This window comes from Pleurodeles waltl, chromosome 1_1 (assembly GCF_031143425.1).
Source record: "Pleurodeles waltl isolate 20211129_DDA chromosome 1_1, aPleWal1.hap1.20221129, whole genome shotgun sequence".
In the NCBI taxonomy this organism is placed as follows: domain Eukaryota; kingdom Metazoa; phylum Chordata; class Amphibia; order Caudata; family Salamandridae; genus Pleurodeles; species Pleurodeles waltl.
This window is the reverse complement of record NC_090436.1, coordinates 54,012,754-54,037,477: the sequence shown is the minus strand read 5'-3', so window position 1 is coordinate 54,037,477 and position 24,724 is coordinate 54,012,754. Positions and strand designations below refer to the sequence as shown.

At 42.4% G+C, this 24,724-nt stretch overlaps 1 protein-coding gene across 1 annotated transcript in view; it reads left to right on the top strand.

The window, feature by feature from the left end:
- LOC138262044 (receptor-type tyrosine-protein phosphatase mu-like) overlaps positions 1-24,724 on the top strand; it is a 306,256-nt gene that overhangs the window by 239,961 nt on the left and 41,571 nt on the right. The window contains exons 17-20 of the mRNA XM_069211767.1: positions 8,157-8,256; positions 12,990-13,069; positions 17,799-17,930; positions 18,884-19,009. Of these exons, the coding sequence (XP_069067868.1) occupies positions 8,157-8,256; positions 12,990-13,069; positions 17,799-17,930; positions 18,884-19,009 (438 nt within the window). The remainder of the gene's footprint in view (positions 1-8,156; positions 8,257-12,989; positions 13,070-17,798; positions 17,931-18,883; positions 19,010-24,724) is intronic.

The window sequence follows — 24,724 nt, the reverse complement described above, 5'->3', positions numbered from 1 at the left end:
CTGCTGACACCATGTATGCACCGTATCTAAGATACGGTGCTCCATGGCGCAGGTTATGGGGCAATAGCACCAACATTTTTTACGCTATTGCTGTACTGTTCAGGGTTAGCGCCAACATTTGGTGCTAACCCTGAACAGTACATAGGGGGCCCATTGTAAACAATGATGTGCCCCCTTTTAACGCCTGCCTTGAGCAGGCATTAAAAGTGCCCGAAAAAATTACGCAAAGAAATCTCTTCAATTTCTTTGCACTATTTTTTCAGCTCCCCCTAATGGGGGAACACCCCCATTGCATACATAATGCATGGAACATGCATAATTTAGCACAGAGAGTTACAAAGTGGCGCAATGCATACATTGCGCCCTTTTGAAAGTTTGTACAAATCTGGGCCTAAAATTGGTAAAAAAAAGGAAGCTGCCTTACTTAACAATAAATGGGTTAGTGAGTTCATATGCTCCACCGTGAAGAATAAAAAAATGGAGTGATAACAATTATCATCAAGAATTTCAATTTTTCTTTAACATCGTACTCAACAAATAACAAAGGTAGACTAATTTACACAAAGCTCAACCAGAATGGTAAACATAGTCGTCTGTTCTATCTTGATGGTCCAAATGCTGACATACCAGGTTCTGGGACACTCTGAATGATACCTTAAAAGATGTCGATGAAGACAAACCAATGATCGTTGGGTGGGCACTTCAACCTTACACTCCTCCTCTTTAATTATCACAATCTCATAAGGCCTGGTTACATATCTGTAGAAGATCTCATCTAAAAGACTGCTGAAGACTACAACACTCTAACACAAGTGACTACACCTTCTTTTCATTCTCTCATTCTTCATATTCGAGAAGCAATTGCTTACTCCTGTCAGATGCACATACTCACCTTATTGATCAGACCTACATATTGGCCAGACTGATTTCAGATCACTCTTGTATTTCCTTAACAATCTTAGGGACTAACTCCCTAACCTAAAAATAATCTCTGGTGATTCAACGATGAATCCATTAAAGATGTAACGCATGAACTGCGTATAGAAACAACCAATGTAATTATATCAAAGAGAATAGTGCCCCTGATACTGAGACATCTATTTAATTGGGATTCACAAAAAAGCCACAGTCAGGGGCACTTTAACTGATATTCAAGCAAAACTAAGCAAAGAACATAAAAATAAATAAACTCCCTCAAAAATGAAATTAAGAAATTTGAGGCCACCCACATAACGAATCTTGCCCCAAATACTCTCCCTCTTTTAATAGATAAAAAATATAACAGACTGTTAAGCGAAAAGGCGGGATATGGGGCAACAAGTTCAAATGTTTAAAACTCTGTGAAGCGACTAGAGCAAGAAAAATGCATGCATCCTATTTAAAACACAAACAAAACCAAAAACAATCAGAAATGAATGAAATGCCATACAGACAGACCCCCGAAAGATTTTGGACATGTTTAAATACTTCTATGAACCTTTATACCATGATGACTCTCAGATTTCATCCGAGGCCTGTAGAGCCTAGTTAGATAAACTAAACCTTTCTTTACTGTCTCATATAGACAAAGAGAAACTTAACACACCCCTCAGTGTGGAGGAAATACACTTAGCAATAAAAACCCTTAAGTCAACTAAAGCACCAGGCCATGATGCCTTTATAGCAAACTTCTACAAATCATTTGCCCCTTCTCTGGTCCCTACGTTACTATACCTTTTCCGATATTTTGCCACTTCAGGGTCTGTTTTGGGAACAGCAAGTAAGGCCACCATAGTTGTCATACCAAAAGATGGTAAAGATCTAAATTTAGCTACAAAATTGAAGACCAATCTCTCTAATCAATCTAGATGCTAAGATATATGCCAAATGCCGAGAACCATTATTACCTAAGATGATTAGTGAATCTCAGGTTAGCTTTATGAAAGGTTGAATGTCGAATGATAACACCAGGCTATTATCCCATGTACTAGATAAAACAAAATGTTTGTCCTCTGAAACGGTGACCCTAAAGCTGGACGCCGAAAAGGCATTTGATAAGGTCTTGTGGGTATTCCTTAGAGAAACCCTATATAAATGAAATATTGTAAATTACTTTATAAAAATGATTATGGCTTTATACAGCACTCCTATTACTTGAGTGAGATCTGGAGGCCTGACCTCCTCATCTTTCAAATTAGTAAAGGGTACAAGACAGGGTTGTCCTCTTTCCCCCGCTTTACTTATCCTGGTGTTAGAATCCCTCCTCTATAATATCCAGAACAATAACTCCAATAGCTGGTATTGAGTATAATAAACTTATAGTTAAAGTGGCCGATATTTTGTTTATGACAGAAAATGTTTGAGCATCTGTTGAAGTACTTATTGATACTTTTGTAACCTACTCTGAGGTGACAGGTTACAGTCTTAATAGGGACAAATCTGTAGTGAAAAGTCTAAATAGCATTTGCTCTAAGGACATTATTGGTGGTTCCAGACTAACGTGGCAGACTGGCTACCTAAACTATCTTGGAATTGAATTTAGCTCAGACATAATGGATTCTTTACAGCATAATGAGAAGCTGACCTTACAGAAAGTCCAAAAGCTCCTTGAAAGCTGGAACCCTAAGTCCATTACATGGTGGGGATGCACTGATACCATAAAAATGATGATCACGCCAATAGTAAATTATTTGATACCTATGCTCCCACTTTCCCTCTCAGATGATTTTCATTGACGACAATCTTTTATGCTCCTTCATCTAGCAAAATAAACGCCCTGAAATCTCAATCAAAAAACTCTGACTTCCAATCTCTGTTGGAGGTGTAAACCTTCCAAACATTACATCCTACCAAACAGCTTTCTCAGCCAAACAAGGCTCTATGTATTGTTACCCCCCACTTGACTACACCCCATCATGGCTATAATCAAAATAGCAATTTAAAAAGATTCCCACCCCATCTCTCTTCTCTCTACCAAACTCAAATCCTCTTTTACAGCTGGATGAATCATTCAAAACAGCAAAAAAGCCTACTACATTTAGATGCAAAACTAGATAGTCCAATAAAATGCTCTAACTTACTTTCTCTTTGGAATAACACAATATTTAGGATCAAAGGCACTCCACTTTATTGGAAAGCAAAGACAGCTGAAGGGATTTATTTCCTATAAACTTAGGCACTAAAAATCACCCATTTTCTCTCAAGGAACTACAAGCTCAGTTCATTCTAGATAATATAGACTTCAGGATTTTCTCAAACTTAACGCTTGTATAATCAAAGCTAACCCACCCCTCCATAACCCTTCCCTTCCTAATCTGATATCCATTACTAACAGATAAGGACATCAAGTTTCAAAATACTATAACATTTTACAACCCCTTTCCACATATCTGAATCGCGATGCTCAAGAGAAATGGAGTCAAGACACTTCTATGTCCCAAGAGCATTGGAACTAAATTTGGAAGTCGGTCACTTCAAGTAAAATAATACCAGCTTTATCTCGAAACAAGCTTTGTCTTTTGCACAGAATTTTATGGACCTGTAGGAAGGTAGTCTCTTTCTAGCCTTGTTACCCCCACTTTTGGCCTGTTTGTGAGTATATGTCAGGGTGTTTTTACTGTCTCACTGGGATCCTGCTAGCCAGGACCCCAGTGCTCATAGAGAATACCCTATTTGTCAGTGTGTTTTTACTGTCTCACTGGGATCCTGTTAGCCAGGACCCCAGTGCTCATAGTTTGTGGCTTGAATGTGTTCCCTGTGTGGTGCCTAACTGTGTCACTGAGGCTCTGCTAATCAGAACCTCAGTGCTTATGCTCTCTCTGCTTTTAAAATTGTCACTGCAGGCTAGTGACCATTTTTACTAATTCTAATTGGCACACTGGAACACCCTTATAATTCCCTAGTGTATTGTACTTAGGTACCCAGGGTATTAGGGTTCCAGGGAATCCCTATGGGCTGCAGCATTTCTTTTGCCACCCATAGGGAGCTCAGACCAATATTACACAGCCTGAGTGAAATAACGTCCACGTTATTTCACAGCCATTTTACACTGCACTTAAGTAACTTATAAGTCACCTATATGTCTAACCCTCACTTAGTGAAGGTTAGGTGCAAAGTTACTAAGTGTGAGGGCACCCTGGCACTAGCCAAGGTGCCCCCACATAGTTCAGGCCAATTTCCCCGGACTTTGTGAGTGCGGGGACACCATTACACGCGTGCACTACATATAGGTCAATACCTAGATGTAGCTTCACAAGGGTAACTCCGAATATGGCCATGTAGAATGTCTAAAATCATGGAATTGTCCCCCCATGCCAAATCTGGTATTGGGGTGTCAATCCCATGCATCCCCGGGGCTCCAGCATGGACCCGGGTACTGCCAAACTAGCTCTCTGGGGTTTTCACTGCAGCTACCGCTGCTGCCAACCCACAGACAGGCTTCTGCCCTCCTGGGATCTGGGCAGCCCAGTCCCAGGAAGGCAGAACAAAGGATTTCCTCTGAGAGAGGGTGTTACATCCTCTCCCTTTGGAAATAGGCGTTAAGGGCTGGGGAGGAGTGGCCTCCCCAGCCTCTGGAAATGCTTTGAAGGGCACAGATGGTGCCCTCCTTGCATAAGCCAGTCTACACCTGTTCAGGGATCCTGCAGCCCCTGCTCTGGCGCGAAATTGGACAAAGGAAAGAGGAGTGACTCCTCCCCTGTCAATCACCACCCCAGGGTTGGTGCCCAGAGGTCCTCCAGTGTGTCCCAGACCTCTGCCATCTTGAATCCAGAGGTGTGAGGGCACAATGGAGGCCTCTGAGTGGCCAGTGCCAGCAGGTGACATCAGAGACCCCTGCTGATAGGTGTCCAATCCTCCTCTGAGGGCTATTGAGGGTCTCTCCTGTAGGCTTCTCTTCAGATAACGAATGCAAGAGCTCACCAGAGTTCCTTGGCATCTCCCTCTTTGACTTATGGCAAGGAGCGACCACTGACTGCTCCAGGACGCCTGCAAAACCGCAACAAAGTAGCAAGACGACTACCAGCAACATTGTAGCGCCTAATCCTGCCAGCTTTCTCGTCTGTTTCCTGGTGGTGCATGCTCTGAGGGCTGTCTGCCTTCACCCTGCACTGGAAGCCAAGAAGAAATCTCCTGTGGGTCGACGGAATCTTCCCCCTGCTAACGCAGGCACCAAATTTCTGCTTCACCGGTCCTCTGGGTCCCCTCTCATGTCGATGAGCATGGTCTCTGGAACACAGGAGCTCTGGACCCAAGTGACTCCAACAGTCCAGTGGTCCATCTATCCAAATTTGGTGGAGGTAAGTCCTTGCCTCCCCCGCCAGACAGTAATCCTGTGTACTGTGTGAACTGCAGCTGCTAGGGCTTCTGTGCACTTTTGCAAGGAATCCTTCGTGCACAGCCTAGCCCAGGTCCCCAGCACTCCATCCTGCATTGCTCAACTCGCTGAGTTGACCACCGGCTTTGTGGGACCTTCCTTCGTAGTGTTGGGACAACCGATGTGCTCAGTTTTCTTGAACCCGTGTTCAAGTGCTTCTGCGGGTGCTGCCTGCTTCTGCATAGTCTCTCTGTGTTGCTGAGCACCCTCTCTGTCTCCTCCTTCAAGGTGGCGACCTCCTGGTCCTTCCTGGGCCCGGGCAGCACCCATTTTCTTCAACCATGACCTTTGCAGCTAGCAAGGCGTGTTTGCAGTCTTTCTGCATGGAAACAACTCTGCATCCTCCAGCACGCCGCTGGACATCTTCTGTGCAAAGGAGAAGTTCCTGGCATCTTCCGTTATTGCAGAATCTTCAGCTTCTTCCACCCGGAGGATGCCATTTTGCACCGTCATCCGGGGTTTAGTGGGCTTCTGCCCCCCTGGACACTTTAGTGACTCTTGGACTTGGTACCCTTCCTTTACAGGCCCTCAGGTCCAGGAATCCGTCTTCAGTGCTTTGCAGTCAGTTGTGGTCTTTGCAGAATCTCCTATCATGACTTTAGTGTGTTTCTTGGGAAGTGGGTCACTTTACTCCTACTTTTCAGGGTCTTGGGGTGGGGTATCTTGGACACCCTTAGTGTTTTCTTACACTCCCAGTGACCCTCTACACACTACACTAGGCCTGGGGTCTCTAAGTAGTTCGCATTCCACTTTCTTAGTATATGGTTTGTGTTGCCCCTAGGCCTATTTCATCCTATTGTATTCTACAGTGTTTGCACTACTTTTCTAACTGTTTACTTACCTGATTTTGGTTTGTGTGTATATTTTGTGTATTTTACTTATCTCCTAAAGAAGTATATCCTCTTAGATATTCTTGGCACATTGTCACTAAAATAAAGTAACTTTATTTTTGTGTAACTCGAGTGTTGCGATTCTTATGATATAGTGCTATAGGATATAAGTGGTATAGTAGGAGCTTTGCATATCTCCTAATTCAGCCTAAGCTGCTCTGCTATAGCTACCTCTATCAGCCTAAGCTGGTAGAACACTACAAATCTACTAATAAGGGATAACTGGCCCTGGCACAAGGTGTAAGTACCATCAGGTACCCACTATAAGCCAAGCCAGCCTCCTACAGGACCCCATCATGACTACATAAAGTGAGCCTTAAAGATGATCCAACCCGTTGTAATTGCAAGAAAGATTTAGTGGATTTACATCACTTGCTCTTTTATTGCATTGCTATTAAGACATTTTGGGACAATATATTCAGATTTCCTAAATCATTATTTGGCTTTCAGTTGAAGCACAACTCTAATACCGTTGTTACTGGATTTCTTAATCCCTGCTTATCCTCCCATAATGATGCCCTACTTCTGGATATTCTGTTAACAGCGGCTTGTAGATCCATCCTTACCAATTGTAAAAATACTACAGCCACGTCATTTAAGTCCTGGCTGATTTGGATTACACAAATAAGAGACATTGACTATATTGCCTTACAGCAGTCCTGTTGGAAAACAGAAAATAGACCCTTGCGGGGGACACTTGACACCTTTTTTGCTGACAATAAACCTCCTGAACATCTTCCCCAAGGTCCCATCCAATTACACCTTCAGTGATTCATGAAACACTCAGCAGCCCTCACTAATAGTCCTAAATATAGAGCAACCTTTTACTATCACGATCCTGTGTTACCCTAAAATGATGGATTATTGTGTGTGAATCTTGTGTTTGTATAGTATCTTCGGTGGCATCTATCTACAATTGTGCTATACCTCATGCTTGTTTGATATAGTATCTGCACATCTCATGATTGGATAATTTTTCGTTTGTATTTTTCGCTATGATGTTATGTTATAATTATTTGTAATGTTCACATCTTATCATATACTACTATTAATCGTTTACAGCCATTGATGGTTTTTTTCGCTGTTTACTCCATCTCTTTCTTGTGTACTACTTTTTTGTTCTTCTTTCTTATTATTGGGTTATTTGTTCCCAGTTATTATTATTTGGGCTATTTGTTGCCAGATGCTTCCAGATAATTCATGTAAACCCCATATTGCTTTTTTTTTCTTCCGTTTAAGTACATTTTATGTAAAGTCCAAAAAAGCTCTTTGAAATAAAAAAAAATGAGCATTTACTCATTGTGTTATATCACTGCATGTCCAAAATACTTTAATTGGCAGTGAAAATTATGCAAAATTAATTGGTTAAAGAAGCAAGCTAGGCGGACCTATGAGTTTGGTGGCTACTACTTTGACTTAAATCTTGGTGACCAAATGTTCACCCAGTTGTTTCGCTGTGGAAAACAAAAACAAAAAAAACTACAGGCAGTGTGTTGAACTTTCAACACCACCTTTTATGCAAACTTTATAATTGATCTATTTACAGTTATTGGCCAGTGTAGCTATCGCCCTTGCTCTGCTTAGAACACCAATCATTTTTCAATTTTGTAGCCCTTTATATGGCAGGTATTTTTACAATTGCAAATTCCACGTTACTTATCTCATCAGCCTTGTTGAATGGATGCGCTGCCCTTGTAGCTAGCTCAAAACTCACTGAGCAAGTAGACTGGCACCCAGGTAAATGCATAGAGGCAACGCCTCTTTGAAAAGTAAACATTTCATGGCTGCTGTGTCTTGCTCATGTAAAATGTAATAACTATTATATGAAATCTGGTGATTTGTGTGAAGACATATGCGGGCGTGGTGTATATTGTTTTCAAGGGGAGATTTTTAAATATTTGCTTTTCTGTCAGAAACTGGAGCAATTTTCGAAGCTGTATGAACTGCACGCCTGCACCCAAGCCAAGAAACCCAGCAATAAACCCAAGAATCGCAACCGGGAAATCCTTCCAGGTAACATCTGAGAACCATAAGTATCTTCTGCGTGTGTGTTGTGCTACCAGAAGTCCTGACTCACTCCTTCACGCAGCTTCCTGTGGTCTTCAGTATCCTTCTGCCAGGGCAGCATGGAATCCTAGCATGGCACACACTACAAACTAAATTCCCTTTATGAAATGTCAGCAAGAAGGGGAAAGTATGTTCTAGACAAGTATGTTTAAGGCTATGCATTGTACATCTCCGTATATTTCACAGCAGCAGTCACTGGAAAATGTATAGATAGTTGCTGTTGCTGGATGAAGCCACTGCCATGGTGCATTGCCTTTTTTAGTGTAGCTAGAATCTGGTGTGATTCCATTAATGTGTGCATAATGCATAGCAACGTAGTATGCAATAATCTGCAGCACTCTAAGATTATTCTTGCACGAAGTGGGTGCCAGTAGGTTGCAGTTTCCCTGGTAGTTTGCTGGTATATGTTTAGCGGTAATGGATAGACTCAAGGCAGAGTATCACACCATTGAGAAAAAGTATTGTGAATGCCAATCGGTCTCAGCCACAAAACCTATTGACTTTGCCAGTGCTTTTTCTTTTATGGTAGATTATTACCTCATATTTCCATGTATCCACAGCAGACATTTTTTAGCAAGATTTTTGATAATACAATTAAGTAAATTACATTCAGAGATGGCCTTGGCAGATACGCTTCCTTCCAAGCAGCCATCTTTGGAAGCATTTAGTTCATTTATAAAAATCCTGTTTGAAAATAACAATTGTGGATGTGAGCACATTTGCAACGGCCATCTTTGAAAGCATTTTATTTTTGCCAATCCAGTTCAAAGATGGCTGCCATGGATGCGTGATTGACAAAAATAAAATAAATATTGAAAGATGACGGATGCACAAGCACTCATTCACACAGGTGGCCATCTTGAAATGGTCAACAGTTGATTCTAATGGTCATCCACAAAGAGCCCAAGAGGTGATCAAATATTAGTGAGGGGGTTTGAGTGAGAGATGATGCTGAGTGGACGGTGGTTGTTGGAAAAATGGTGATTGGTAAGGGCAGGTAAGTAACTACACTAAGCAATAGGCCACTAACCCTCCACTTAGGTCCAGTTAGGTCTCAGTAAATTAAACCTAGCTCAACCCTTGGTAGGTTGGCAACGAGCGACAAGGTTTAACTTAGGAGACAAAGCGTAAAGCATTCAACTATCACCAACAGTAATTAAATAAAACACAGGAAACAATTAAAAAATCCAAAATCAATTTACAAAAATAGGAAATATATTTAGCTTTAAAATGACACCAAATCGAATAAAATCGGATAAGGGGAACCGGAGATATGAATTTTTAAAGAATTAATGCTTTCTAGCGCATAGAAACAAAAAGCGCCAATCTGGTCATCTGGTCGCACCTCGACCGGGGCAAAGTCAAAGTTTAAGGCCAACCGCGATGGAGCCCGGCTCGGGTACAGCCCGCAGAAGGCCTCGGTCAAAATTTACCTTAGGACTTATTAATTTTTCTGGAGATTTTCTTCAGTGGGATGAACCTGCCAGTCCAATCTGACCTCCTGGAACTCTTCCTCAGATACGCATCGCAGGAGCCCTCAGTGGAGGTTTTTACCTTCAGACTTAGTCGTTTTTTCAAGGTGAAAATCCTTTGACCGGGGCAAACCTGTGTCTTGATCCAACGTCCTTGGAGCCCTCTTCGGATACACTGCCTGGGAGGTCCCGGTAACTTCCTACGTTCGGACTTAGTCACTTTTTTGGAGATTTTCTTCACTGGGAGGAACCTGCAAGCTAGGCCGGATCGCAGTTGAGGTAAGCCGGCTAGAGTTGCCACAGCGGGTCGGTCCCTCTATGGAGTTTTTTCCAAAAGTTCTCCAAACTTAAGGTTCTTTTGGTGTGGCTAAAAATCCTAAACACACCCCTCTCCTGCCCTCTCCTAATCTAATCAAGGGGGCACCTAATTGTCTGGGTTTGCAGGATGTGACGGTGTTACTGGGTTGCTCCAAATGTCCTTTCCTGCCTTTGAAGACCAGTTTGGCAGTCCTCCCCATTCCTGCTTCCCCATCTGCCCAGGGGAGATCTCCTCCCCCAGGCACATCTCTGTGTTGAGCCAGGCCACTTCACACCTCATCAAGGCAGCCTGGCCATGCTACCAGAGGCTGGCCAATCAGAGAAAAGCAGCAACAAAACTGCATGGCTGAAGTTGGCAACTTTTCAGGTAAAGTTTAAAACTCCTTACCTGAGTAAGTTATATTAAATCCCACAACTGCAAGTTGTGGGATTTAGTATGACAATTAATGTGATACCAAACTTGTTGTATCTGTTACTTATGGGGACTTTTAAAATTCAAATAAAGTCTCCCCATTCTAACCTATGTAGGCCATTCACTACAATGAGGGAAAACCAATTTGGCTGTTTTACCTCACCACATAGGGCACACCTTAGGGTTGACTTTAATGTAAAAATAAGGTAGTTTAAGGCTTCGGAACTACTTTTATTTCTAAAGTCGAATTTGCATGTAACTTTCATTTAAAAGCAGCAAGTAAGGCAGGCCTGCCTTTAAAATGACACTGGCCACCTCAGCAGTGCACCCATGGGTGCACTACCTACAATGGGGTCCCTAAACCTACATGACCTAGTATATACTAGGGACTTGTAGATAGGTTGACTTAGCCAATTATTATTAGCCTAATTTATATACTGATTTTACACAGAGCACAGGCCGTGGGTCTTGTTAGCAGTACCCAGGGCACCATCAGAGTCAGGAAAACACCAGCAAAAAGTGAAAAATTAGGGCAAAAAGTTAGGGGGCCTCTACAATCAGCCCTGTTTTCTCACAGTGTTAAAGGGGAGGAGGTTTACGTAAAAAGAGAGATAGGGGCAAAAAGGTGGATATGGGAGCAAATAGTGAAAGGGGCCAAAATAGCCCCTCACACACAGGCTGGATGTCAGCAGTAGAAGCATTCCACAGCCATTTAAGACACAGTGAAACCAAAATACTCCTGGTGGGACAAACACAAGAACATGGGGGGAAAGCAATAGATCTGAAGTAGGAAAGTGAGATAGACAAGAACACCAACAAGTCATGAGAAAGGGACTGACCCAAAACCCACTTTATGTATATATAATGTATTGAAAGCAATAAAATACCAAAAAAAGTTCCTTCTTTATCACAAAGGACTCTGAAGCATCACATGCAGGTAGAAGACAGTAGGATATATCCACACAATTAGTGGGGTTTTCATTTCAAGCTGTTTGATCTCCCTTTGTTTTTGAACATTTTCATACTTGTTCTTGTATGTTAAAGAATATCAATCTCAATGTTTTACAATGTCTGTAAATGTATAAATGATTAAGGCCTAAACTTTGACTTGAGATCAAGATTATGGTTGCACTATGTGTATGTGTGTATGGGTAATTGTATACACTGTGCATACATGTCCATGTAAAGAACTCACCTCAACATAAAACTTACTTGGTAATGGTAGGGAAGCCCATATGCAGGCTTTCTGAATTCATCTGGGAGTAACAGGCTATCAACGCTGGTATCTGGGCAAAATATAGAGTCCGAAATATCGGCAATATTGGAAAAAAAATATTGTGATATAGAATATAGTTGTATTGAATATCAATGTTTCGATAAATCAAATCCTTTTTAAGAATATCCTTATTTTCAATATTGTTTTCAGCAATCAAAATCTAATTTTCAATTATTTAATGAGTTTTAGTTATTCTATTAATTTTAGTTAATATTCTTGGTTTAACTGCTTTTGTAAGTATTTATATATATATCTATATAATTTATTTAGCTTGCATTATATCACATTTATATATTCAAATATTTAACATTTACTATTTTAACATCTATATTAGAAAATTGTTTTTTTTAAATATTTTTGGACAATATTATTGTCAACAATATTTTTCCTGATATTTTGGTACTTAACATTATAAGTATAGGTACATGATATTGTGGAAAACAATATTTTAGACACAATATTTTTTATCAAGGATATTATTTAACGCAATATTTGCAATGGATCCATTATAACTCACCCTAGTTTTTCCTCCCCTGAGTCATAGCTCTACCCCACCTTCAACAATAGTAATAAATGATCCGGTACTCTCTGCTCATTTAGTTATATATTATTCAGTTTACAATATGGATATGCAAAGAAAAAAACATAGCAGAACAAAGCAGAAAGAAATTGCTATTTAATAAAAAAGAAAATAACAAGATCTAATAAATGGAGAGAGAGAACACAAAATACAAGCCTTAAATCAAGACTTCCACTAACTCTTTATACAAAACCAACAAGCAGTGAAGTCATCAGTGATGACATAAGTAATGTCAATGATGTCCCTTATGAGATCATGTGTTATGTCAAACACAGAGCAACAGGAGGTGTGTGTTATGGTTGAATAATTGATGTCAATGGTGGTGTCACAGGTGCTGTTATCAGTGTTGTCACTTATAATGTTGTCACTTATAATTATATCATGTGCGATGTCATATGAAGTGCAAAGGCGGGCCATGTTATTGTATAAAGCTTTCTGAGTGTGTGCAAGAAGTCATGACTGAGGAAACTCCAAGTCATAACTAGGTGTACATGAAGTGTGTGTCCCCCTGTCCTGCAGTCAGTGGATGATGAACCACAATTAAAGAGTATCCATTTGTTTAACTACAAACATCTAATCTATTTATCATTTGGTTCCCTTACTCTCTCATATCCGCTCTAGCTGATATCTATCGCCCAGTTCTGATGTCTGTTCTGGAGCATGACGGGTCACCAGGCTACATCAACGCAGTCTTTGTGGATGTGAGTCTCAATATATTTTGAATGGAGTTTTTATTATCAGGCGATATAATATTGGTAATACAGATATGGCTGTGTAGTATTACTTATACTAAAATAAAACTGTAAGTCTGGTCTGCAGAGTGAAGAAGGAAGACCTCTGACAAAACTACTTGGATTTCATAAGTCAGTGCTTAATTTGTGCCAGTGGTTGCAGGTGGGGACAACCAGCACTGGTTTTTGGGGACCCGCATGCATTTTCCTTGACCCAGAGCAGGGTGGAGAAAAACACAAAAAAGGAAATAATGAGGAAGAGAAAGGCGGAAAAAAGGTCACTAAGAGAGAAAGGTGTGATGAAGCTGCCATAGTGAGAGAAAGAGGCAGAAAGGGTCTGGTGGAGGACCAATGAGGCCTGCAGTGCATTCAAGACCACACAGCCTTGGTATTGGGCAACCCCGACGTTCAATAGAGCTGGATGCAGGCCGGCACTTATTCTTTTGCAAGTTAAGCACCTCAAATGGCTGAGTATTCTATCAAATGGAATATGAAACAAAGGGCCAATGTAGGATAAGGTGACAACCACTTTAATTTAACTAATGTCATTACTTAGTACCCATTTAAGAGTAAATATACTAATCACTTTGTATATTTGAAGAAGCTTGTTGTTTGTGCCTTTTAGAAAGCATTGTTTATTAGCATGCTATCACATCAAGTTCAGTAATGAGCATTTCAAGAACAGCTTATAGGAGGACACTCAATTCATCTGATGCCACTCCCCGCTGCCTTCATCAGCAGGCCTCTGTTATCCAGGGAACAATGGCTGAAGAGGGTGTTAGCCTTTAAAGGACCTGAAGAGCTGCCTGTTTCCTGTACACTGTACAGTTCAGACTGTCCACAACCCTCTAACTTGACTGATGCATATATGAATATCAAACTTTCTGTACAGGGACTGTGTTCCCCCAGGCACTGGTGTAACACAGACCTTTGATTTACTATTCCAAGCTGATGGACTGCCTCATACTTTGGCTTAATTTCTAATCGGGTTGGGTTCCAATATATAATAATAAATTGTATTTGTATAGACCTTACTACCCCTGACGAGGTGTTGAAGCGCTTTACAGTGGATATAATGCTACCAAGAGCCTAGGTAGTGGTCAGTCAATTGGGTATTGGGGTTAGGTTTGCATTCTTTGTGGGGGCTTGTTTTGTTTGATGTGATTAATAGAAGGGGCTATGTGAGGCACAGTTTCTAGCTGGAATTAATATTGTTATGGTTTCCAAAGAGCGTTAAGGCAGGTAGGTAAGAGATTTTTAGAGTAATGTGTATACAGATGAGGGAGAGTGAAGGTAGAAAATAGCAGAGGTTGCTTCAAAAAAACATAAGTGATGGGAGGTCAGTTATTCATGTAGGATTTTAAGGGTTATAACAGGTTGCAAATTTTTGCATGCAATTTGTGGATGTAAACCTGTTGAAAGAAACGGTTTAATTCAAAGATACTTCTCACAATAAAAAAGGAAGCACAGTGTGACAAATAAAAGCCTTTTTTTATACACCCACTACACCATATTTGACACTATACTATAAAGTATTGGACTTTATTCAAATGATATGCACCTTAAACAATATATCATAAAAAATGTTTGTAAACATCCACCAACTTAAAAATATAACAAGGCAATAGACACATTGCAAAAACTGCTAGTATATTCAGTGTCTGGTTTGGAAGGCGCGGCCCCCTTCATCCCTCTGAACCTGAGGAGCACCCCCACAGAACAGACACCATGTCCATCAGAACGGATGTGTCCAGGGTCACCTTCTCCTACACGAATGGGTGTCACACAACGGTGTAATACTAGGGGTTTGGTGTTGCGATGTGTGCTTCTGGAATTTCTACTTCTTATCTGTTCCAAGTCCTGCTGGACAGGTCTCTGCTCCATAATATCTTTTAGAAATGGAGCTGACCGCACGTTGTGCCAGGTTACACAGCTAGTATGGGGAGCTTTCATATACTGAAATCATCACGGTATGTGTAAGCATCTTTACAGAGCAACACCTGGAAAGGTATATCTGTTGTGGTTTATATAGCCAGTGTGATTTGTTCAGTAGCGGTAGGGGACACTTAAAATTCAATTCATTTTTTTTTTTAAAACAACGATTACCTTTTCCAGCGCGCTCCCGCACTGCTCCGCTCCTCTTCCCTTCTGGCTGCACAGACACAGGCTCCCAGCCTGCCCTGCGGCCAATCCAGACGCTGCCCAAAGCAGCATCAGGGTTGGCTGGGAGCGCCCTGGCTGAGCAGACTTGGAGTCTGAGCAGACTCTTTCCAGCCCAGCAACACAGCCTTCAGCGCATTTGGCCGGCCCAAAACTGCCAGCCACCAAACACACATGCGCTCTGAGCACTCCCCCTCAGTGCACGTCATCTGTGGCCCCATCCCTTTTAAAGAAAACGATAATAAACATAGTTCATTATCGCTTTCTTTAAAAGGTTTAGCAGCTGCCGCTGCTGGCAGGATGCAACGCTCCTCTGCCGATACGGAGGAGCAGTCACTCGATTTGTTCCCCAAAGACAAGTGTCTGCCTACCACTTGACCTCTTATAAAACTTTATTTTCATCTAATTTAATTTTTCATGCTTGGTGGCATTTACAGAGACCGTATTTAGAGGATATGCAAGTTTGTTTCACAAGGTCCGAGTAGGAAAGCAAAAGTTTACACTTACAATCGTACACCTGCAGTTTACCTAAATAACACATTTTTCTGAAATTCAAATAATTCCAAATGAACACATAAAAAGCTGTAACTATCATATAATTCATTAAGTATTTACGTAAATAAACATTTCTACTCTGCAAGATTGAAAGCATAAGTGGATTTTCGGAGTAAAATTTATATTTTATTTTTGATTCTCCGTGAGGGAGGTATTATCTTGATGGATAAAATGATCCTCCTCCTCATATCATATTCAGGGTAAAAAACGTCTTGCAAAATGTTTGTGAATACTTGTGAATCTATGGGTATTCACCAGTGGCGTAAGGAAACCTGCAAAGTACCTGGATGGGGCTGCCCCCGCACTCCCACAGGGCCCAGTCAGGGGCCTGCCGCCCATGCACAGTGTACTGTGCTGAGGGGGTCCCCCTTGGGCTCTACCCCTCTACCCCTCTACCCCCCGCACCGCGGGGGCTGCGGGAGCCGTTATTACTGCCATTGGTGTTCACCACAGTTTACCGCTGATCCCTCCAGGAGTACCCGCACGCGTGAGGCGTGAGGAGATTTACACACACTGAAAGTTCGGCCATTTTGAATAGGTGCATGTTTCCCTCGTGACAGTTTGGGGCTAATTCTCACCTCAGGTCTCCAACGCGGACACATTTGGAGAGGCCATTGATAGGGACAGGAGAGTTGTCAGTTATTTTCCTTTTTCTGAGCGTGTGATGTCTGTTTTGGAGATGAAGAACTGATCAGTGGTGTTTTACTTTTTCTTTGAACTAATCACTGTGGGTGGCTTCCTAGACTCAATAGGTGAAAACAGAGTACTCATGTCAACTCCTGGGAGAATTAGCACATACTGTCTGCAGAATAAATCCTATACATTTCTGAATTTACTTCTTGAGGGAAGCTTGAGCATAATCGCCCATTTTACCTGGTCCATGTGTGATGAGCTGCTCCAATCCAGGTGTTTTCTTTTGAATTCTGGGACTTACAGTCCTAGTTTTATGATGGCATTAACACGCATGGGCCTGGGAAAACTGGTAGATGTGCTTCCAAGGACAGAATATACGTCAGTCCTATGCAAGATGAGCACTAGTTGCAATGGAATATGAACCGCTTATTCGGTAACCATGGCAGTTTATCACTGGAATTCCCGAATAAAGATCTATTGGTGATCCAAGCAATGAATACCGTGTACTTTTGTACTCTTTGTTGTACCGTCTTTGCTCAGAGCTGCGACAGCAGGCTCCGCAACCAGAGTGGACACTGAGATTCAGAGGAAACTAAAGTTTAGAACTAAGGAATGTGTGAGACTTAAAAAGAGCAAATCCAGCCACAAAACAATAATAGTGCACGATATAAAGAGGGCGAGTGGTTACAAAATAGATGGCCATCGCAAGAGGAGGGATGGTGCTCGAGGGAAGGGGTCTGGAGAGCTGGGGAGATCTGCTCAGAGGAGACATATTGGTTGGATGGTCTGCTACTCACATCTTTTGTTGTCACCTCCCATATAACCTTGATGGTGTTCAGAGGGAGAATTGACAATAAAGATGCCTTTAATCATTAGTCCTGAAGCATTTACTGTTCCTTCAAGTACCAGCTGTCTCACTATAGGTAACCCCGCCTGGCTAAGAGAGAGAGTATTCTGCGTATTAAGTACTGAGACATGCTCGGGTGCAGGTGAAAGAGGGCCACAGAGCACCAGAGGTCTTCTAACAGACATATAAAAAAGAAATGTTTCTCCTATAAAGTAAAGTACAAATAACCCAAAATATACATCAGTTGTGTGGGAAGGAGAGGCAAGGAAGTTACCGCAGGTGATGCCTGTGGCAACACTCCCATTCTGAAAAATTATTCAGCACTACTTCTACTGTTAGATAGGTGTCACAAAAGTATTTCTTGCTTGTGGGATTTAGTGCTATACCAATGCGCTCAGTTGTCCTTCGAATGTAAGCTAAATGCATGCATTGCTTCCTTCCGTTTCCTAAAGTGAAAGTTCCACCTCTTCTTTCTCGATTTTTTCTCTGTTTTTTCTCCTGCAGTCGTACGACAAAGATCACTTCATCGTGACCCAATTACCACTGAGTGACACCTTAGCTGATTTCTGGAGTCTAGTCTGGGATTATAAATGCACAGCTGTCGTGATGATGAACCGAATAGAGGACCTCGACGAGGTGAGTGCTGGTGGAGCAGATGTTCATTGGATTGGTTCGTTTGTACCGTGCCACACAAGAAAGGGCCAATCCAGAGAGAGGGGAGTGTCCACAATACAATCATCGAGATGGATGGAATCCAGGCTAGATTTTCAGAATGACCACATGCTCTGTAAATGGTCCCCATTCAGATGCACTGAGCCAAATTCACAAAAGTATTTGTGTTTGTCAATATATGTTACGTGGGGAAAATGGCTGGATTTGCGAGTGCAGTGTATTCACAAAATATGGGAAGTGTTTTTCGATTTCTGAATATTTACAAACATGATCGTTTGTGGCCATTCACAAACTTCCCTCAAACCCATTCCCTCCTTGAATGATGGGAGGTTTTTTTTATGCCAGGGGCTGGAGAAAATCCCTTACCCCGGTGGAAAAATGGACTAAAACACCCCCAGACTTCTTGAGGATGGTTTGATCAAACAGATGTGCCTGTTACCAAAATGCAATTTACAAAACTTGACCAGGTGTACATTTGGAACCTGTGAGTGGTGCAGCTTTCAAGGCATTCTCCTGTAACGTTTTGTGAATCCTTAAGAAGTATGTTCAGGGGTGCAGGAAATGTGTGAAGGCAAGTTTACACACTTTTTATGAATCAGGTCCATTTTATGCACGTTAGGTCATGTGGCTATCCAGAAAATCTGGTACCAATCCCCCACTATGAAGACAATTAGACAACCTTGTGTAAAACGGATCCTCGAGAGTATAGCTCTGAGATAATGTCATGTATTGAAACAAAGGATGGATTCACAAAGATATCTAGGTAGCTGTGTAAACTGAGGTAAAAAATTCACATACAAGTGTAAACGCATGTTTCCTAGTCTAGTTCTTACACCTTGCTTCTTTTTATCTGCTTGCTTGTAGTCTGTTCAAGAATGGATCATTTCACTAAGGCTATTTTCCTGTTCTCTGCACAGACATATCCTCACTTTTGGCCTGATAATGGAGAGAACACGTATGGTCCCTTCCAGGTGCAGCTGAAAACAGAATTTTCAAGGGCTGGCTTCACTGCCAGAGCACTGTGTCTGAAGAAAGTCGAGAAGGTAATGGTCATATTCTAGTACATAAGACGCCTGGCTTCTTGTTCTGAAAGTATTGGTCTCGGTTCAGAAGATCTCATCATCCATGCAAGGGAGTAGCCAGAAACTGAAATTACCCACCCCCACTGAAATAAAAGCTCTCATGGCACAAATCAAATGAAGCAAAAGAATCGACCCCTCCCTTTAAGAGTTCCCTTGTCTCTTCTGTCCAAGCATCTATCAATTAATCACGTCACCTTTCCATCCACCCACTGATATCCAGTATTTCATCTTTACAGTCTGGCATCCATTCATTTTTTTATCCATCATTCAGGCCTTTCCTAGTCCATCAATCCATTCACTATGCCATCCATCCCTAATCTCTGCCAACCTTTCACCTGTCCACTCACCTATACATCCATCCGTTTACTCTACCAACCTTTCACATGTCCATCCACCTATCCATCCATTTTCTCTGCCATCCTTTCAACTATCACCTATCCATTCAGTCATTTTTGATACATTCACTCATCTGCGCAAACATTCACCCACCCACCCATCCACCTACTCATAACTCCATCCTTCCCTCATTCCTTTCGCCTGTCCTTATATTCATTATTATTTCCTTCTTTTTCTTTTCTGTTAACCCATCTTTTGTTCTTCTTTGCTCCCCCTTGCTCTTCTTCTGACACCGTATTCCTTCATAGAGTCATTTATCAGATTTTGTCTTCTGAGTTGCAGACAGAAGAGGCCCATAAAGAGCCCCGCCCCCCGCTGGAGCTGGCAAACTAAGACGTTCACAATGCCCATGCATCCATGGAACTCTCACTCCTTCATCCTCCCCAGTGTGTTACATTTTCCTTCTTTTTGTGATGCTGAACATGGATGACAAACACAATTGTTAAAGTGAAGGATGCACTCGGCCTGCATTGTTCAAAATGCACCCATAGAGCAGCCCTCTTGCACTTCAGCAGGAAGACCAAACTGAGATGCAGTGTGTGGTATTAACTGATGGATCAGGGTACCTTTAAGGGGACAGCAAGGCCCACCAACATGAAGAAAGACCCCTACTCTAACTTTCTTGCTATACTTCTTGCATCACACCCCTACAGCTGGCGATGAGGGAACATCTCAGTGCCCGTGCAGTCTAGAGACCACGGATGGCATCCCTGAGGGATTAAGAGAGAGGCCAGGGGGTGGGGGTAATGCAGAGAAGGTTTGGTACTTAAAGGGTGCTGTTCAGCTGAGTGAGAAAGTGCTCACCCTGTGGCCAGGTGAACTATTTCTGCCATGCAGAAAATAATGGAAGGCAAATGAAAAGACAGCCAAGAAGAAGGTAGGAAATGTGAACAGCAAAGCCCAGTGAGGAGACTCTCTGCCCACCAGGATGCAGAAGCCAAAGGATGAGGAATGGGCACCAAAAGTATACATCACATCCCAAGTGCAAAATCCACATTCACAGCTTAAGCATCTCCATACAGATAGACTTGACAGCTATGGTGAACACCGTAGTTGTTAATCTGTTAATGAGGCTAAAACCCTACCTCTTTGTGCCGATTGAAAATTCCCTTTCCACTATGGAGCATGTTTCAGGGCAGCATGGCGATGCTGCCAAAGGGATTCATCACAGAACTTGAGACCAGGCCACTACTCACCTGCACCACAGTAGAGGGACATTACAGTCTCCGTGACTATGGATAGATACCGGATGGAGAACATCATTGACAAATTGAGATAAATCTCTCGAACTTGACGTGCCTAAAGAACAAGAGGATAATACTTCATTTAAAAGAGTTTGTGCAACCATTGACAGCAAAGACTCCATCCCTTCCACCTTCACCACCAGGTAAAGGAGGATCTGCAGCAGTTAGAAGAAGAGAACTTCATAGAATAAAGCCTCTGTTATAGTGATCACCAAATACCGAAACTAATTAGAATACGACTGTGCATAGATATGAGGCTAGGCAACATATTAATCTAAAAAAGTGATACAGCCCACACTCAACCTAGATGAGATACTCTCATATTTCAATGGGTGCTGTAGTTCTCAAAGCTAGACGTCAGCTGAGTATATCAATAACATCAGCTGCTTGATAAGTGTTGGTAGATCACAGCATTCTATGCCAGCGTCAGGCTAAGATTGCACATAGCGCTCTGTATGTATGTATTTAAATATATGGCACTTGTATAGCTAAAGCCTTGCTCAAAGGAAAGACTAGATTGTACAGGACTGAAGGCATACAATCAGAGTGAATCTAGGCGGGGTACTGTGTTCTGAGAGAAGTGGTGGAGTATCAGCTTGGCCACATATGAATCTGTGTATGTATATATGAATGACTGTATATGGTATCGCTATAGCATGAACCTAGCCAAAAGGCAGCAGGGTGCTTGTTCTGTAAAGTACAAATACCTCAAAATATACATCAGTTGTGTGGAAAGCTCAGTCAAGGCACTTTCTTCCGGTGATGTCTGTGGTCAGCCAATACACCCATCCAACAAATTGTTCTGGCTCTGCTTCTACAGTTAGATAGGTGTCACAAAATGATGGCTTGATTCTGGGGTTTTGTGCAACACAGGTTCAAAGACTCAAAGAAAAGCATACAAAGAGCGATAGGAGGAGTAGCTGTGGGATGTGGATAGTTAATGAATTGTGATGTAGTCTTCTTTAAAGAGGTGAGTCTTCAACTCGTTCCTGAATTAGAGCAACACTGGTGCAGTCCTGATGGATACAGGGTTGTTTTTCCAGATACTAGGTACATAGATGGAAAAGGCCTGCTGCCTTGTTTTTTACTACACTTCTTATTCTACAGTCTGATGGTGCTCTGGCTGTGGGTGTGCCAAGAACCAACAGAAATGGTAAGCTCATCTGCAAGACAAGCGTGGGTGCTAGTTGAGGTGTCTTTGTAAATGATGCAGCTGGCGCAGGCGGGTTCCGTGGGTAAAATGATGTTTTGTCTACAGGCCATGGATGAGACGTGCCGTGCCGTGGCATGTAAGCATGCCCTTATGAGGTGCCAGCGTTGTGCCCGGGAGGCTATGGAGCAGGGTGTTGTCTCCATCCTGATGCAAGAGTACAAGGGCTTGAAAAGCAGGTCTGAAGTAGTATTCTGGCAAAAAAATGTTTCACTTCCTTTAGAAAAGAAAGTTGATACCAGGCAGCCTTTGGTTTTTGGCAATGTGTTTCTTGAGGGCCAGGTTGTTGTCCAGGATGAATCCAAGTGACTTTCAATGAAAGTTGGGGTTAGAAGCTATCAAATTCCATGTCACTGAGCAAGATTTGCACTGTTTCTTCTTTGTTGTTCTTGGTAAATAACAGGAATTCTGTCTTAGTTGGACTGAGCTTCAGGTAGGTGCTAGACATCCATATCTAGATGATGTGCAGGCAGTGTTTGAGGTATTGGATGTGTGAAGCAGAGACTTTCAAGTAGAATGATGTATCATCTGCGTATTGATAAATCTTGATGCCATTATCAGTGATTAGAACACCAAGCCGCCCCATGTATAGGTTGTAGATGGCAAATGCCAGTATTGGAATCCTGTGGGTCTCAGCCAGTGGTATGTATCTGTTGAAATTGGAGGTGCCATGTGAACAAATGTATCAGATGGAAAGATAGGAGGAGAACTCCCAGTCCCTTCAGCTCACTCTTGCAGTTTTCTGCTTTCTCCCTTTGTGACTGCTTTTCATTTTTCTCTTCCTCCATTTTTCAAATATGTGTCTTTTGCTCGCAGTAAATGCTTGAGGCAGAAAAATAAGTGCCGACCCTCAAAAAAAAGCACTTGTTAGGGAGACACACTAGATTGCACTGATACAAGCATAGGCAGCAATTCTTTATCTGTTTTGCCACCACCACATAAGAAGTAGGAGAAGCTAGGTAACTATATTTGATATGTATTTTCAGTTCTTTGCAGAATAAATAGAGAGTATTTATGAGACCCGCCTTGGGACACGTGATGATTTTCTTTCTTGATCAGACTGTTTGCAAGTTTACATTTCTCTCATAGACATAGGGGGTCATTCTGTATGACCGCCGGGGCCAGGGTCGGCGGGAGCACCGCCGACAGGCTGGCGGTGCCCCGCAGGGCATTCTGACCGCGGCGGTTCGGCCGCGGTCAGAAGAGGAAAACCGGCGGTCCGCTGCCCCATTGAATCCTCCATGGCGGCGCAGCTCGCTGCGCCGCCATGGGGATTCTAACACCCCATACCGCCATCCTGTTCCTGGCGGGTCTCCCGCCAGGAACAGGATGGCGGTATGGGGTGTCGCGGGGCCCCTGGGGGCCCCTGCAGTGCCCATGCTAATGGCATGGGCACTGCAGGGGCCCCCGTAAGAGGGCCCCAAAAAGAATTTCAGTGTCTGCTTTGCAGACACTGAAATTTGCGACGGGTGCAACTGCACCCGTCGCACCTTCCCACTCCGCCGGCTCAATTCTGAGCCGGCGTCCTCGCGGGAAGGTAGTTTTACACTGGGCTGGCGGGCGGCCTTTTGGCGGTCGCCCGCCAGCCCAGTGTAAAACACAGAATAACCGCAGCGGTCTTCCGACCGCGGTGCGGTATTCTGGAGGGGGGAAGTCTGGCGGGCGGCCTCCGCCGCCCGCCAGACTTAGAATCACCCCCATAATGTTCTAGTGTTGCCATCTGAATTATCAAACATTCATGGTAAGATTATGTAGCATGTATTCCAGACTTACTCCCTTCTTATGATTTGCTAAGGCACATATATTAAAATGTTAGTAATTAATTTATTAAACTTTTTTTTTTGCGCCACAAATATTTTGTAAAATATATATTGTGGAACTCATACTGAAAAGTATGGAGAACTCTGCCTACACCATACTTTGCTGAGCCAAAAGAAAAATAACCCTTGTATTTCCCCTGAACTGTCAAATCTTAAACTCGAACTGTGTCATCTGACGCATACGTTTGAAGAAATATTGAAGATATAAATTCTGAGAAAAGGCCCAAGTGTATTTTAGAAAAATAAAAGAAGCAAAGAAACAATTTTTTCTGCTCCTCTGACAAGAGCCCGTAATTTATGGAAAGAACTGTTTAAAATTGTGAAAGCAATTTAAGAGCATGGTTAATACAAATCACTATTGCCCCTTTCTCTGATGTGTGCCACAAGTTGGACAATTATTTCCATTATAAAAATTCAAGCCCTGATTAAACATATAAAAATTTACATTTTTTTAACCTGATTTCTTTGCCTGCATAAATGCCACTACTGAAGAGTTTCAGCCTGTTTCCAAAGCCCAGCTAACTAAAGCCATATTAGCCATGACACCGTTGGTTTTGGCAAACAGCTACAAGTAGGAAATATCAAATTTCACACCGTCTCACCAGCCAAGTACTTTGTGTGCCATTGCCTGGCAAAAATATTTACTCTGGGACTTAGGGCCTGATTTATATCTTGGTGGAATAGATACTCTGTTGCAAAGGCACCAAGAAAATTGGCCACCCGTCAAATGTATATGTGGGCGGACCATACATCTGATTACGGCAAAGACTACCCTGTCTCTGCTGTGATTAAACCACTCTCAGACCCCTACAGAATATGAAGCAGGAGGTACGGAGCTCTGTTAATTTTCAGCCACCATTTTAGTAGTCCAGGCCACACCCCCATCTGACAAGATCTGATGACAATCCACACTCCGCGGATATGACTCCATTTGTACCAAAGAAGATACAGCAAACAAAGTCAAACAGCAGAGGGAAAGGGGAACGGGACTGAGAGAGAAAGAGAG